Source organism: Corythoichthys intestinalis, chromosome 7, assembly GCF_030265065.1.
Source record: "Corythoichthys intestinalis isolate RoL2023-P3 chromosome 7, ASM3026506v1, whole genome shotgun sequence".
Taxonomy (NCBI): Eukaryota; Metazoa; Chordata; class Actinopteri; order Syngnathiformes; family Syngnathidae; genus Corythoichthys; species Corythoichthys intestinalis.
In genome coordinates, this window is record NC_080401.1 from 53,569,113 (window position 1) to 53,585,756 (window position 16,644).

General features: G+C 36.8%; 1 protein-coding gene across 3 annotated transcripts in view; it reads right to left on the reverse strand.

The window, feature by feature from the left end:
• Positions 1–11,784, reverse strand: part of rgl1 (ral guanine nucleotide dissociation stimulator-like 1) — a 92,834-nt gene extending 81,050 nt beyond the window's left edge. Inside the window, exons 1-3 of one of the 3 annotated variants that reach the window (XM_057840990.1) lie at positions 11,726–11,784; positions 9,661–9,747; positions 495–699 (exon numbers count right to left, since the gene is read on the reverse strand). In XM_057840990.1, the coding sequence (XP_057696973.1) occupies positions 495–662 (168 nt within the window). In that variant the 5' untranslated portion in view covers positions 663–699; positions 9,661–9,747; positions 11,726–11,784. Of the gene's footprint in view, positions 1–494; positions 817–9,660; positions 9,751–11,561; positions 11,698–11,725 lie in introns of those variants that run through there. The other 2 variants (XM_057840991.1, XM_057840989.1) reach the window with 2 other exon arrangements.
• Between the last annotated feature and the right edge of the window lie 4,860 nt (positions 11,785–16,644).

Genomic DNA, 16,644 nt, shown 5'->3' on the forward strand with positions numbered 1-16,644 from the left:
AATCAAAATAAATGGTGAAATAAAATGTATAAAAATTGTAAAACGTAAATAAAAATCATCATTTAAAAAATAAAAAATCAAATAACAAAAATTTAAATAAATTGAAATGAATGAAAAATTGAAATAAGTGAATGCTGTAAATGTTGAAATAAATACATTTATAAATTTGAAATAAAAATTGAAATGAATGAATGTTGAAATCAAAATGGATGAAAATTGAAATGAATAAATGTTGCAAGAAAGAAAAAAAATGTGAATACGAATAATGAATACAAATTGAAATAAATAAATAACATATTTACAGACACATTTAATTATGCATTAATTTTGTTACTCCTGTTCCTCCAAATCAAATGCAATCTTCTCAATCCAGTACCAGAAAAAACTTTTTTCCCAGCAAGTACTTATACAACACTCCTTCTATATCAATTGACAATCCATCAGCAAGGAACAATATCCTTCTAAAGCTATTCTTTCCAAAAGTTTGAACTCACCCAGTGTCGCGGGCTTCCCTCGGTGGACCGAGCCTGATACCTCTGCAAGGCAACCCCTCCGTCGCCCTCCAACAACAGTGTGCAGTCCAGGTCGGGGTAGTGGTGGGCACTTATCGGGGTCCAGGGTAAGATGGTGGCCAGCGGGTAGTGGGAGATCATGCTGACCATTTGCCTCAACCCTCCGGCCGCCAGCGCATGCTCCAGCCTGGATGGAGGCCACAAGCACAACAACTTTATTTTTGCCTCCCTCCTCTGAGGTTTTTTTTTCTTCCCCCTGTCCACCTCCCGCTGCGCGACTTGCCAAGGCCACTCGAGCGCGTGAGTGATTAAAACTGTTGTCTCTCCTTTTTTCCTTCCCCCACCATTCATCCCGGTCAGAGGGGAGGAGAGAGAGGAGGAGGAGCCTTCACAATGCACTGGAGTCAACATCAAGACAGGAAAGCTGAGATGGACAGCAGGATGTTGTGCTAGAGCGTCCAAGAATCCCAAACAATCAAGGCATATTTTCCTTTTTCCACTGACGGGGGAACATTCATTAAGCACACTTACACAATGAAAGTAATTCATTTTAACGGCCATTGATCGAGATACAGTGTACGTATTTAGAATAGAATAGAAAGCCTTTATTGTCATTGCACAGAGTACAACGAGATTAAAAGCTTTGCCATAGCATGCCATAACATTTTTTCATAAAACAAAAGTACAATAAGGCTTATATAAAAACACAGGCTACAGTGTACACAGATAAGGAAAAATGTGAATAAGTGACTAGCAGCAAGTAGTGATTTAGTGGTAATATAACAGTGCATATATGACAAGTATATTACAGTACTCATACAAGAGCCGGGCGGTTTACCGAAAATTTACCATTATCGAGATAGTTCACGATGACCGACGTAATTTCCGATCTTTTACAACCATTCAAAAGTCAGATAATTCACCGGATGACACTAAATACATCTGTTATAAGCTTCATTAATGCTCATGACAGTGTCATTTCATAACTGTGATTGTCTTATAGCGCCACTGTCAAATAAAGTGTTACCAAATAGCATAACTAACAACTAATGAAACAACTGGAACAGTACCTGAAGAAATAATTAGACCAGAACATGAATTTTGATTGTTATTTACATCTGTAGTGCTGCAATGCATGCTAGGAAGCATGTTGGACAACAAAAGTGTTGACAGCAAATGGCAGCAGAAGTTGACTGTCTGCCCCAAGTTAGCAGTGATGGCCAAATGAAGTTTCTTAATTGAAGCAATGAAGCTTTGCAGCCAATTAGTTCAAAGCTTCATGGTGGTTCATTTGGTCTTATGACAGTCTAATCTTGCCACTGTCAAATAAAGTGTTACCGGTTAATATCTTTTGGTGTAAATATCCCATAATACAGTGAGGTCAGCTTCAGCCTATAGTCCAGTGCACCTTATCAATGAACAAATGTCGCTTTCATGTCAAATTTGATGGGTGGCGGCTTATACTCAGATGCGCCTTATAGTGCGAAAATTACGGTACATCAAGATATCATTTAGCTTTGCAATTGGAGGAATGAGAGCCAGTTTTTGCGTATACTAATTTCCTAAACTTCAAGAAAGCACATTTATCAAGGTTTCCTTGGCCGTGACTTATGTGTCTCAGTCCACCGAACAGCATGCTAACACTATCCCAGCACCCGTGCTATTGGACGTGCTCAGAGCCTGCCACAAAACGCTCACTGCCGCCAGGAACGCACCCACCCAGGAGGGTTTTTGTGTTAAATTTGGTGGGTGCTCCTTATAGTCCGAAAATTACAGTAAATAAAATAAATAGTTTTTAATAAATAATGAAAATACTTACAGATTTCTTTCTGATTTTTGGTGTTTTTTTGGGGGAGCATTTTTAAAAAGTACAAAATAATAGATATTAATAATAATAATAATAATAACAACAACAATAATAGAATAGAATAGAAATATTTTCTCATTTTAGTTTCCTTTTTGTTTCTTCAATTAAAGAATAGAAATGAATAATACTTTTTATTAAATTATGGAATCATGAGGACTACAATGTTTCATTTCCATTTTTGGGGGTATAATATAAAATATATATTTAACAAATAGGAAATTGTAATGTGAAACTAAGGGCACTTTGAGACTGTCATACACATTTTTTTGTCCTAAAATACCTGAAATATTTCAAGCTCAATTGGTTTTAAATCAGGTAAACACAGTTTAGTACACAAAATATGGGAATTTTACTTGGATAAATGTGTGAATTTTTATCCGCAATTTGGGAAAGTTGTCATAAAAAAGTGCTAAATAATGACAACAGTTCACTTAAAAAGTGTAATTACATTAACTGGTTTAAACTGGTTGAGAAATGCACAAAAGAAAAAAAGTGTTATTTCAGAAAAATCTAGGGTTTAAAATGTTACAGTTATTTTTTTCCCTTCGAAATAATTTGGTAATACTGTCTTTAAAAAATATGAAATATTGAAAACTGTGATAATTTGGGGAATGTGAAAAATATTAGCAAGATTTCATGATATTTCTAAAAAAACTTATCTGGCAAAATCTGTGAAAGTAGCAGACACATTGTACTACAACAAGTTTACCTAAAAGGAGGCAACTCAGTGACACAAAGTGTACAAAGGCCAAACCATCATGCACGCACATGATCAATGTGTAACACTTCTGCTGAAATAAGACTCTGCCTAGAGTGTGTGCGCGTTTTTTGCGCGCGTGTGTGCGAGATCAAGTCGAAGCCGGTCATGTGTAAAACTCGTCTGTGCTGGTCAAGAGGATTAAACCGGCGCTGGTGCGCGCTTGCACACAATACACGTGGAATCAACAGTTAACCCAATGATGCCTGAATTATTATTTAACATACACACATACATACACTGTTAAAAGTGCTACATCCACAATGTAGATTTAGTATATTTCAAATGCTTGTGATTTACCTTATTTTATTTGTTTTGTCATAAAAAGGATCAAAATTATTTGCCTCTACTTGAAATGCAAAATTATATATATAAGAATTTATTGTAAGTGCTACTGACACATTATATTTGAGTATTTTTTTCCACGTGACTGTTGTGTACATGAAACATTATAAATTTGAGTTTACTTGGAAAATTCATAGTAGTCCTTAAACGAAAAAATTGAGTTGAGGTTAGTGACTATCCATGAAGCTTGGCAGCAAAGGCGGCAGAGGAGGCAGACTCAGACAATACACGTCCTTTGGCATGTTCCCTACAGAGCAAATTTCCTTCAGGAAAAAAAAACGGTAAGTTCCACTAATATATCTGAGTGATTAGTTGTGCTAAAACTATTGTGACTTGCAATGTTTGCTTTAGAGGTCCCGTTTTTTCAGTTAACATTAGCTAATCGCACTTTAGCTATACCTGCCGTCACACATGGTAAATGTAAGCTAACTGCTACGAGTTAACCAACAAACGTGTTTTTTTTCCTCTATCAACATAATTCAAATGGATTCTTAAAGCTGAGAAACAGAGCTTTGCGGTGATATACGACACATTACACCAGTGCACTGTGAGGGCGGGGGGAGAAAGGCAGACAAGTGGGGCTGCAGCCTTTCCATTGTAAAGAAGAGTCCGAAGGTTGACACAGAAGATTTCTTAGATAAAGTTTAGTGGTGATTTATTTGTCCGGCATGAAAATCTCTCACCTTTTGGCGAAATTCGCCATTTTGAACTCAAAAAGGGTGACCTGCGTGAAATGTATAGATCCGAGGAGAAAATTTTAGGGGGGGGGGGGGATTTTTTTTTTTAATGTATAATGAGTATAAAAGTGTTCAGCCAGAGTATTTAGCCAATATCACCCTTACACTTATTTTTGGCAGGCGTAGTAGGCCTACAGAAGTTGACAATTTTCTGAGAATATGATGATTATGATGATGAATCCATTGTGTAATTCCTGTTTTTTGTGACCTTTTGATTCTTAACATGATGTTCTAGGTTAAGCGAGCTGGACTTGTAAAAGATGTAGTGATGTTCTGCCAACAAGAAAATATTGCCCCAATGACTGATAATAATGTGAGAATCCCCTTAAACGGTGTTTGTGGAAATGTTGGCATATGTTCTTAAGACTAAGGTAAGGAGAGTAAGGTAATAATTCATTACTTTTTATACTCAAAAATACAAACATGGTGACTATGTCCCTTTACTTCTTGATTAGAGGTCATCATGTATGTTAATTTGATGTATGGGCTAAAACTAAATTTTGCCTACAACTCAAGCATGTATCTTCAATAACAAAATACTCCTACCCCCTTCAGTATGTGATAAAGATGGCATGCTTCTGCTTACAGATCAGTAAGGAGTTCCGCCCAATTAATGACATACCGAACACACACCAAAGATGTTGTCACTGTTCCATGCAAAAAGAAGAGCTGTGGGCCAAAGGATCAAGTCACGGATGCTGCAACGCATCCAGGTAAGAGGGGAAAAAATAATCTTACATTAAATATTTTTCATTACATTCAAACACCTTTCCTCTCATGTAATCTCATGTCCACTCCCCTCTTCTACAAGTACTCTCCTCTCCGCTCCTTTACTGTTTCCTCATCTCCTCTTTTCTCATCTCCACTATTCTCATCTCCTCTCACCCCTTCTCTTCTACCATATCCTTCCCTTCTTTTTCATAGGACACAACTGTCTCTGTTGATAAGAGAAGGGAAGCGGTCCTGAGATGCTTGATTGAGTACATTGGGGGCCATGAAGAGGACCTTATAAATGACCATAATGTATGTGTTCGGCTTAAAGCTACTTATCTATTTGATCTGTACTACCTCACTCACCAAACTACTTTCTTCTTTGTCTCTACCAAATGGGACTTGAAAATTAGGTGCATGCAGTGCTGATACTGCCGGCATCGTCATTGACTGATACCCAGTCATCAGAGGTTTGCCCAACTTGGCAAAGGCATGCTGTCTTCTGTTTGGACTGATCTATGCTCTTGAGCTGAAATATCCTGCAAAACTGGTGCACACATATGAAGTCTTTCAGCAGCTCTTTCTTGCCATGAATGTCATGCCTCCCAAACCATCACCAAAGTACACTAATTTGCTGAACAAGCTGAGTTAAAATTTTATTTTCAGTTTTGAGATTTTTTTCTGTACATTTTCAGCCACATTGAGAGTGTGAGATTTGCTTTTGTTGTTTTTACATTGATTGCCATGGTAGTTGGCAGAGTGTTTTGAGAGGACTGCACTGACTTCTCTTTGTTTTGCTGTGTTCAAGTTAGGACATTTTTGGCCATGTTTAAGACAAAGCAAAACTTTTATGAAATAAGTGTTGTGGCAACGCAGCTGAGCCACTAAACAGTTTCCAGTGTGTGCGTGCCCTCGCTTGGTTGCTCGGTCGGTCGACTGTCTTTTATCGCTGTGCCATCTTTGTTATGCTAAATTTTGTACATTATGGCTATATCTATGCCAGGAAAAAAATTAATAAAAAATAAGAATAAAAATATAAAAATAAATATTTGAAATGTCTTTTCAGCTTGTTCTTCATTTAAAATCGTTGCTTTTCACTGTATAGTCTATTTCAATGTTTTGGTGTGCTTTACAGAGAACGAAAGCGATCTCATCTGTCAGAAAACAAAACAGTTAAATTCTCTCGGAGTAATGAAGCTCCAGGCTGCTTATATGAACTAAACACCATAAAAAATGTATTATCTGAATAAAGAACTAAAAAACAAAATAAATGAATATTTTACCATCACTTACGTTCTCTTTAATGATAAATTTTACAGTAGAATTGTTTAATTGAGATGAATGTACTTCTGGCGAATAACCAGAAGTACATGAATCTCAATTAAGGCCTATTTAAGTATATTGAAAATTATTGTATTACTTTACATGAGCTCAAAAAAATTGAGTTAAACCAATACTACTGATAATGCCTAGTTGGCCCAATCAAGAAAATTGAGTTCATTAAACGCATAAAAATCCAGTTGATTTAAACCAATACCACTGCAAATCCCTAGTTGGATAAACTTAATTTTCTTGATTGATCCAACTAGGCATTATCAGTAGTATTGTTTTAACTCAACTTAATTTTTATGAGCTCATGTAAAGTATTAAAATCATTTTCATTCTACCTAAAAAAGGCTTGAAGTTTACTCAACTTAAAAAGACCAATGCAATCGCTTGCCTTATTTTTTATAAGTAAGATGCAGGTTTTTCTTTTTACAGTGTATACAGGGTCTGTATATCTTTTAATGTCCACATTCAAGCACTTTTTAAGGACTTTCAAGACCAGTTTTAGTTTTTTCAGTACCACTTAAACATTATGCTAATGTTTTGTTTTTTTTAAATATTATACATTTATTAGTAAGAGGCAGAAATAAAATATGCTGCCTTCTAACTAGTATGCAAACTTCTTCCAAAATGTTCTTACACCCCGCAGCCTCCAGAAATTGGACTTGAAAGGTGCCGATTCTGAACCCTCCTGGGCGGGTGCGTTCCTGGCGGCAGTAAGCGTTTTGTGGCAGACTGAGCACGTCCGTCTGGCATAGTGTTAGCATGCTGTTCGGTGGACTGAGACACATAAGTCACGACCAAGGAAACTTGATAAATGTGCTTTCTTGAAGTTTAGGAAATTAGGACATGCAAAAACTGGCTCTCACTCTTCCAATTGCAAAGCTAACTGATATCATGATGTACCGTAATTTTCGCACTATATGGCGCACTTGACCGTAAGCCGCCACCCACCAAATTTGACACGAAAACAACATTTGTTCCCAGATAAGCCGCACTGGACTAAAGGCCGCATCTGTCCTCAATGTATTATGGGATAGTTACACCAAAAAATATTAACCGGTAACACTTTATTTGACAGCAGCATCATACGACTGTCATAAGACCAAATGAACCACCATGACCAAATGAAGCTTCTTGAAGCAATGAAGCTTTGAAACCAATTGGTTCAAAGCTTCATTGCTTCAAGAGGCTTCATTTGGTCATCACTGCTCCCTTGGGGGAGACAGTCAACCTCTGCTGCCACTAGCTTTTAACACTGTCATTGTCCAACATGCCTCCTAGCATGCATTGCAGCACTACATATGTAAATAACAGTTAAAATTAAACTTCTGTGCTAATTATTTCTTCAGTTACCGTTCCAGTTGTTTCATTAATTGCTAATATGGTATTTGGTAACACTTTTTTTTTTACAGTTGCGTCATAAGATTGTCATTAGACAATCACAATTATGACATAACACTGTCATGAGCGTAACAGATATAACAGATACCAGATATAACAATAACAGATATCATTTAGTGTTATCCGGCAAATTATCTCACTTTTGAATGGATATAAAAGATCCGAGCTGGACATAAATCGAGTTAGTGACATAATTTGCCGGATGACACTTAATGACATCAGTCATAAGCATTCAGTAATGCCAAAGATAGTGTCACGTCATACTTATGACAGTCTTACGACAGTTGTGTTGACACCAGGTGGCAGAAGATTGTGTGTCTTTCCCAAGGGTTGTGAGGGATTACATTGAGCCGTGATGGCCAAATGAAGTCTCTTGAAGCAATGAAGCTTTGCTGTCAATTGGTTCAAATGTTCATGGTTCATTGCATTTTGTGACCGCCAGTGTTGTTAATCACGGCGTTACAATATAACGGCGTTACTAACGGCGTTATTTTTTTCAGTAGTGGGTAATCTAATTAATTACTTTTCTCATCTTGGCAACGCCGTTACCGTTGCTGAGGACGGAAAGGCATGCGTTACTATGCGTTATTATATTGGTCGAAAAGTCTGAGGGAGGCGGACTCACCGAGACGACAGAGCAGAGCAGGAGTGGGGAGGAGGCAAGAAAGTTGTGACGCCGAGCAAACGCGATGCTAGGTAGCTCCAATAATACCTGTTGTAGCCGATAGCGTACAAACTACGTCTGCATGTCATGGTAGATATGGTAGACATGGTAGATATCACATGTACTGTATATAGATATAACTAGATGCAAAATGACAGACACGGCACTAGATGCGTTAGTAAACAGCCGCCATCTTAAAGCAGTAGACCTTTTATTACGGCTCTGTTGTAGAGAACCTTCCTAGCGAACCTAAGTAACTTTTAATCTAAAATACTTCTAAATCGGCAAAATCTTGACTTGAATCTATCTTTAAATGATGACACAGTTTTAAAACTTTCATATGTCGAAAGTAGAGAGAAGGGAACTAATGCAATAATGGGAGCAATTTTAACAACTTTTAACAGTTGATTCAGGGTAAAGGGTAAATTAGGGTAAAGAATTGGGCTCGGGCCAATTGTACCAAAAACCTTCACAAAAAACTTTACATAGTGTGGCCAATGTTTTTTTTTTTTTTTTTTTTTTTGAGGGGAAAAAAAAAAAGTAATTATCACCAATTACTTTGCCAAGTAATTAATTACTCTTACATTCAGGTAATTGAGTTACTAACGCGATTACTTTTTGGGAGAAGTAATTTGTAACTATAATTAATTACTTTTTTTCAGTAAGATTAACAACACTGGTGACCGCTTGCTACAGTAGTCTGCACTGTATGTGCAACTAATACAAAAATAAGTTTTAATTACATTTTTTAAATATTGTATCGTGACCTTGGCATATCGAGGTGGATCGTATCGAGTTTAAGTGTATCTTCTTATAATTCTTATTATTCTAAATTTAAATCTTTAATGCTTTTTCAAATTCAGAATTTTCATTTTTTTAAGCTGTATTTTTTCAACATAATTTTAGTATTACTATAAAAATACTAAATTTTACTTACTTATTTATTCCTCCAGTACTTTGTGTATTTGTTAAATGTAACTTCAGGCATCAAGGAGTTAATGTTGTACCACTCGCTTCTAAAGCTGCTTCCTACAATCAGACTTTGCATCCTGTTTTTAGAGTAAATAAACAACCCAATGAACACACACACAAATCTACACACTTTCACACATTGCTGCAGCATCCACTTGTGTGCTATTATGACTCATGACTCTGACTCAATCGGACAAAATTCCTCTGGATGCTTAACGCAATACGTCTCCTCCTAAAATACAAAACTGTATATCTAACGAGTGAGTCATGAGCACTTAAGAAAGACATCCATCATTAAAATGCCTTCTGTAGCTGGACGTGACAGCCTGAGTGTGCGTGAGGTGAAAAAAATAAAAATAAATCACCCAGTGATGCCCAGGATGAAGTGTTCTCCTTCCTCTACTTCCTGTGACACTTTGAAAACATCGCTGGATGGAATTCCACTTCAAGGCCTGCTGGACATACATGGAAAGAATTGTTTCACATGTAAATATGTGGAAAATGTCGGAGTGATAGGAAAACAACAGGATGAGTGTAATACAGTAAATAGGCGACATGTTACGAAATGGAAAGTATTTTAACTCACTGCCTGCGATAGGCGTTAAATTCATGTAAACTGTGAGGATGTTCCTCTTACAGTGCCATTGACGGTGCTAGACGTCCATTTTAACTGGTAGGGGCAAATGAACATTGGTTCACTTATTTTTTAAAGAAAACGTAAATAAAAAAACAAATAAGAATGAAAAATAAATAGGAAAATGTTTCCTATTAGGGGCTGAACAATGCCTTTAAACAATTTATTACCGTATTGGCCAGAATATAAGACGGCCCTGATTATAAGACGACCCCTTGTTTTTCAAGACTCAAGTTTGAAAAAAGACTTTTTGAACACCAAATTAATTTTTATACAGAAAATAATTACAGTACATCCGAAACAAATGATTATAACTAAAGATGTCCCGATCGATCGACGTCCCAATCGATCGGGTCCGATCACGTCATTTTCAAAGTATCGGAATTGGCAAAAAAATATCGGACATGCTTTTTTTATATAGATATTTTTTTAATTAAATCGTTTTCTAATTGTATTAACGTTACAGACAAAATGTCTTACACTCATCCAGAGTCTTTAGTTTTGGCCTAAAGTAGGGTTATCAAATTTATCGCGTTAACGGCGGTAATTAATTTTTTAAAAATTAATCACGTTAAAGTATTTAACGCAATCAACGCATGCGCTGCACGACCCACTCACGCAATGTCGCGTTCAATCTATAATGGCGCCGTTTTACCTATATACAGAGCTAAAAGGCAGCGTACAATGAATAGAGTGAATTTTGGCAGCCTATAGAGCTTTTTTTTAATTGGCTAAAGCCTTACAATCCCTCTCTCAACAATTAGAAATATTGTGGGAAGCAATGTGGGGAAGAAAAGTACTAGTTGATCTTTTTCTTAACACCCTATGTTATTTCCCAACGCAGAGAAGATATATCAATTGGTGCCACTTTACACACTCATGGTTGCACTTCCCATCATGCATTTGGGCAGAACAGTTAAATGGCTACAGTATCATTTACTGAAAGCTCAACAAATACACTAGATGGCAATATTGAGTCACAATATACAAAGTCACAATAATCCTTTAAGAATTACAAGTCTTTCTATCCGTGGATCCCTCTCACAGAAAGAATGTTAATAATGTAAATGCCATCTTGAGGATTTATTGTCATAATAAACAAATACAGTACTTATGTAGACCTGCACCAGGCTGGGAAGACTGAATCTGCAATAGGTAAAACGCTTGGTGTAGAGAAATCAACTGGGGGAGCAATTATTAGAAAATGGAAGAAATACAAGACCACTGATAATCTCCCTCGATCTGGTTCTCAAAGCAGAGATGAGTGTCCATAAACATGAGAATGAGTGTCCATAAACATGAGAATCAGCGGTAAAGAAACAATGTCATGAAACTTTTAACATTTGGTAGCCTTTATCCAGGCTAAAGCTGTGCATTTATATGTAAGTCCCTTTCTCTGATTTGCAAAAATTAACTTCTATCATCAATATTTATTACTTTTTGCCCTAATCATTTTCTTATTCCCAGGCTAATTAAAACCTACCATACTTCCGGGTTTCCCTGATGTACACCTGACGTAAAATTAATGGATGACGCCAATTTTGTGTTTTATTAATTATACTTCTTATCATAACTCGACGTTCTTCACCAATAACATCGCCACATACTTTCTTTATAATTTTAAATACTTACAAAGTATTTTTTTGCTTCTTCTAATTCTTCTTCATGGATCAAATCACGACGTATTGAGACAAAGGTGAAAATGGCGACGTCGAAGAGGCCATTCGACTACATTAAGCTCATGTAGATTCAAAACAAGCAATAACAGTAAAACATGAAAGTATTGAGTGTTATACCGTATGAAGCCTCCAAACCGCCTTGCCTGATTTAAGTCGACACTTCCCTCTTCTGGTGAAACTGGGAAGACGTAAAGAAGCGAGTCAAGTAAGCTAATGTAGCTAATGGCCAGCAGATAGCAGTGTAACACCACAGTATGTTTCTCAGTATCACGGCCAATGCAAAAATAATCTATGACAATTCTTTAAAAACAGACATTTTAGTAAAGAAATTCATTCTGTCAACATTTTTCCATTTTATGTTTTGCAGAGAAAAAAAAGAAAGAAATTTGAGCTGTATATTTTTTTTGTTCGTTTTGGTAGAAAAACCCGCGACCCGACCACGGAATAAGCGGAAGATAATGGATGGATGGATGGATGGTAGAAAAAAAATTGTATGACATAAGCACGTTTTGTTGTTTGAAAGTTTGGAAAAAAATGGTGGGTTTTTTGTGTTTTTTGTAAAGAAACTGTACTGAATAACTATAGGTTTTGTTCTAGTGTTTTAGTAAATAAAAATAGTATTGTACAAAAGCAATTCTTCGTTCTGTGGAAAAATACTACTATATAAGAACTAGAGTTGCCCGATAATGACCATTTACCCGATAACCGATATCCCAATATTGTCCATCTCCAAAAATCCGATATCGATATGTAACAGATATCTAATCGTATTGTGATACCCAACTGGATGCTTTAATAATGATAAATATAACAAATAAACAAATAAAGGTTTTTCAAATACAGTGAACCCTCGTTTTTCGCGGTTAATGGGGACCAGAACCCGCGCGCGATAAGTGAAAAACCGCGAAGTAGCGCCCCCCCAAAAAATATTTTTTGTGTTCAATGTATTTATTCAGCACGTTTTTTCCCTTTTTTTTCCCCAAAGTATAATGTTAAAAAAAAACTTCTGTATGTATATTTTAATAAACGATTTTTAAGCACTTTAAATGTAATGATTATGATAAAGTTTTAAACATGTCACTGTCCCACCAAATTATTTTTAAACAAGAGAAAAAGTAGACACCCAATCCATTAAAAAAAAAAAAAAAAGTAGAAAAATGCTCTTTATTAATTGCTTAATTGAGTGACTCCATTCAAATCCACTCAAGCTTCTCACTTAAAATGAGTTGCCACAGCAACTGTTTAACAAGTTAAACGATGTTGGCGCATGCGGCGCTTTGAAGTTTCGGCTTACAAGTGTCTCTGGCAAGATCAAACCTTAACTGTCTGTCAATCATCTTTAACTTTAATAAGCAACTCCAGTGCACTCCCTGACCAAGAAAAGCGGCAGGAGCGAAAGTGAGGGATTACGTGATCGGACCGGGAAATCTCTATAAAAAACTGCATTTATTTATATTTTTTCAATTGAAAAAAAATCTGCGATTGAATGAGGGCGTGAAGTAGCGAGGGATCACTGTAAACATTCTGGGAAAAATATGGAGAATTGGTGCTAAGCTGCGACCAGCCCTTGTACATTAATTTTGAAAGCAACATGCTTATTGGCCCAAAACCGATAATGAAACACCAATATCGATATTATGCAATATCATTTTAAAATGTTTTAATCGGCCAACATTATCGACTACCCGATAATTTCTTCCTTTGCTGCCAGTCCTTGGTGGATTTACTGGTATGTTTTGGGCCATTGTCATGTTCCAGGCTTCAGCTTTTTTCACGGATGATTTCACATGTTCCTCAAGCACCCTTTGATACACGATAGAATTCATGGTGGATTTTATGATGGTGAACTGTCCAGGTCCTGCTGCAGCAAAGCATCCCCAAACAATAACACTACGACCTCCTTGCTTCACAGTTGGTATGAGGTTCTTTTCCGAAATGCTGTTTTGGGTTTTTCTGGGGTCCAAATAATTCAATTTTAGATTCATGTGTCCTAAGAACATTATTCCAGAAGTTCTGGTCTTTGTCTACTCTGGCAAACTTCAGTCTGGCCTTCATGTTCTTCTTGGAGAGCAAAGGTTTCCTCCTTGCACACCTCCTATTAAGGTTAAACTTGTGAAGTCTCTTTCTGATTGTAGAGGCATGCACTTTCACAGGTCCCCTGATGACATTTTAGGGTTATTGGAGACATCTGTTAGCATCTTGCGGCCTGCTCTCGGAGTGAACTTGCTTGGACGGCCAGACCTGGGCATGTTGGCAATTGTTTTGAATGTCCGCCACTTGTAGACTATTATCCGGACAGTAGAATGGCTGATTTTATATTCTTTTGAGATCTTTTGAAATCCCTTACCAGATTCATAAGCGTCTACAATATTTTCTTTCTGAAGGCCTTAGACAGCTCCTTTGATCTCACCATGATGTTTTCTCTCACTTCAACAGTCAGAGGCACATCAAACTAAATATGAGTTTTAAATAAGGCAAGTCTCCTTCAAAACACTGGGTAATGATGAATTACATTTTACAGAAAGTTATAAAACAATCTTTTTTCTTTCAGTTTTAATTGTTTAGTTCTATTACCTGAATCCCTCAAGACTGTTAAAATTGATATTAAATATCCATATAACTAAATATGTTAGAAAACACACATGCTTCCATAGGGTGTCCTAATTATTTCACATGACTGTACGTTGGACCATTTAAAACCCTCTCCTTGAAGTTTGAACCAGCACATAGCCCTACTTTATCTCCTAATTTGCCTTGTCAGATCTTTACACAGACAGGACGTGTAAAACAGCACGTGGTCCTTCTCCATAATCACCTTCACCCCAACCTCAAATTCATTAGGGGGCTGCTCTTTCCCTTTCAAGTTACAAATCTTTTTATGGACCTTCTTGATGTTCGCGTAACGCCACCGGATGTCGTCTGCAGCCTCACCAGGAGGTTATGAAAACAGTACTCGTTTAGCATGTTTGTTCCGGCTGCGCAAATCAATAAACAAAATTTTTTTTCAACTTGACGAGAGCTCACTGATGTTATTAGCCAATAATCCATGAAAATAATCAGATATTGTGCTGTCAGGAGGAAATTGTTTTGTGAGGTTCTAAAAAAAAAGAACTTGAGGACTCATTTTATCATACAATTTAATCACGCATGGTGGTGGTAGGGTGATGTTCTGGGGATGCTTTGCTCCTCAAGGACCTGGACAACTTGTTTTTCATGAACTAATTTTTTTTTTTTTTTTTACAGCTTTTATAAGTGACAACACGTAAACGAGGAGTTGTTTTTAATTAGTTCGTCAACAGCATTAGTAATAGAAACAGCAGTTTTAGGCTTATTAGCTACATTGGTGATGCTCAGCTAGCACGCAGGACCGGCCTGCTGCAGTGATACACTTTGGCAAGAAAAGGCTGGGCTTTGTGTTTGCTCATGTGTCCTTCTTAAATATATGCTTCCAGTATCCACGGGGAACACTAGCTTGTAAAAAGTAATGATGCTGAGGCAGTTTTTTTCCTTTACAGTGTACTTTTGGTCTGACTTGACTTTCAATTTTAACTGTTGTTATGGTACAGGTCAAATGAGCCAATTTTGGGTACATCATTTCTGTTCCTGGCAAGCGACCGAATGAAAACAACACTCTTAGCCAAACTGTGAAAAAAGAGATGGGTGCTAAATGTTATATCATAAAGAAATTGCTTAGTTTGATTTGCTTGTATTGTTTGTTTGTCCATTCTTGACAACAATAGAATCTACGCAACAAAAGTCGGATTGGATTCAAATGGCCAAAGTTTGTTGTTCAAATGATTTGGACAACATATTTTGGCCATGAAAGTGCAGTTGAGGTTAATTTACTCACCTGTGAAAATGTGTCAATTTTTACCAATTGAAAATATGAAATAATTCTCCCCACATTTTTGAAACAATGGAGAGAAGTGCCAATGAGCCTTCACGATACGATACGATTTGCGATACACGGCTCGCGATAACGATGATCTCACGATATGGCGACACAACAATTATTGATACATTGGTCAAGAAATCCTTTTAAAATACCACTAACAAACAAAAAAACAAGCTCTTTTTATCCTTCTGCTGTGAATTGGAATATGTTTATCACTAGTAGACATCCAAACCATTTGAAATGGGAGGTTACAAAAAATTTAGTTGCCCAAAAATTCGGTTGCAAAAAAAATTGATTGCCAAAAAATTCAGTTGCTCAAAAATTCAATCGCCAGAAACTCATCGTGAAAAAAAATTGGTTGCCGAATGTTCATTCGCTGCCATCCGTCCCACTTCAAACGGATTGGACAGCTATGGCCATCAGTGGTCGCTAATGCCGGGCAATGAGTTCATTTTGGGGCATTTCACGTCATTTCCTGGTGATATTGGGTTACTGAAAAGGAAGTCCCCGTAAGAATGTTTCCAAATGAACAGGAAGTGACTCAAAATAAACATGAATTAACCTGTACATGCCTTAAAATGAACAAAAGTGACCTGTAAAGGCCTACAAAAGACTGAATGCTCTGGTTTCAGTGCCATTGATAGTACTAGATGTCCAATCCAGTCAAAATGAATTGGATGTCTAACGCCGTCAATGGCAGCCCGTGAGTTCATGTTGACACTATTCTTATGGAATATTTTGGTAGCAACTTGTTGGTTCCTTTTTATGTTTTAAACAGTGACACCTTTTTAAATGATACAGTGGTATGAAAAAGTATCTGAACCTTTTGGAATTTCTCCCATTTCTGCATAAAATCATCATCAAATGTGTGAGCTGATCTTTGTCAAAATCACACAGATGAAAAAACACTGTCTGCTTTAACTAAATCACCAAAACATTTATAGGTTTTTATATTTTAATGAGGATAGTATGCAAACAATGTCAGAAAGGGGAAACATAAGTAAGTGAACCAGCCCATTTAATATTTTGTGGTCCCCCCATTTGGCAGCAATAACTTTAACCAGGCGCTTCCTGTAGCTGCAGATCAGTCTGGCACATTCTTCTCACAAAACTGCTGTAGTTCAGTCAGATCCCTGGGATG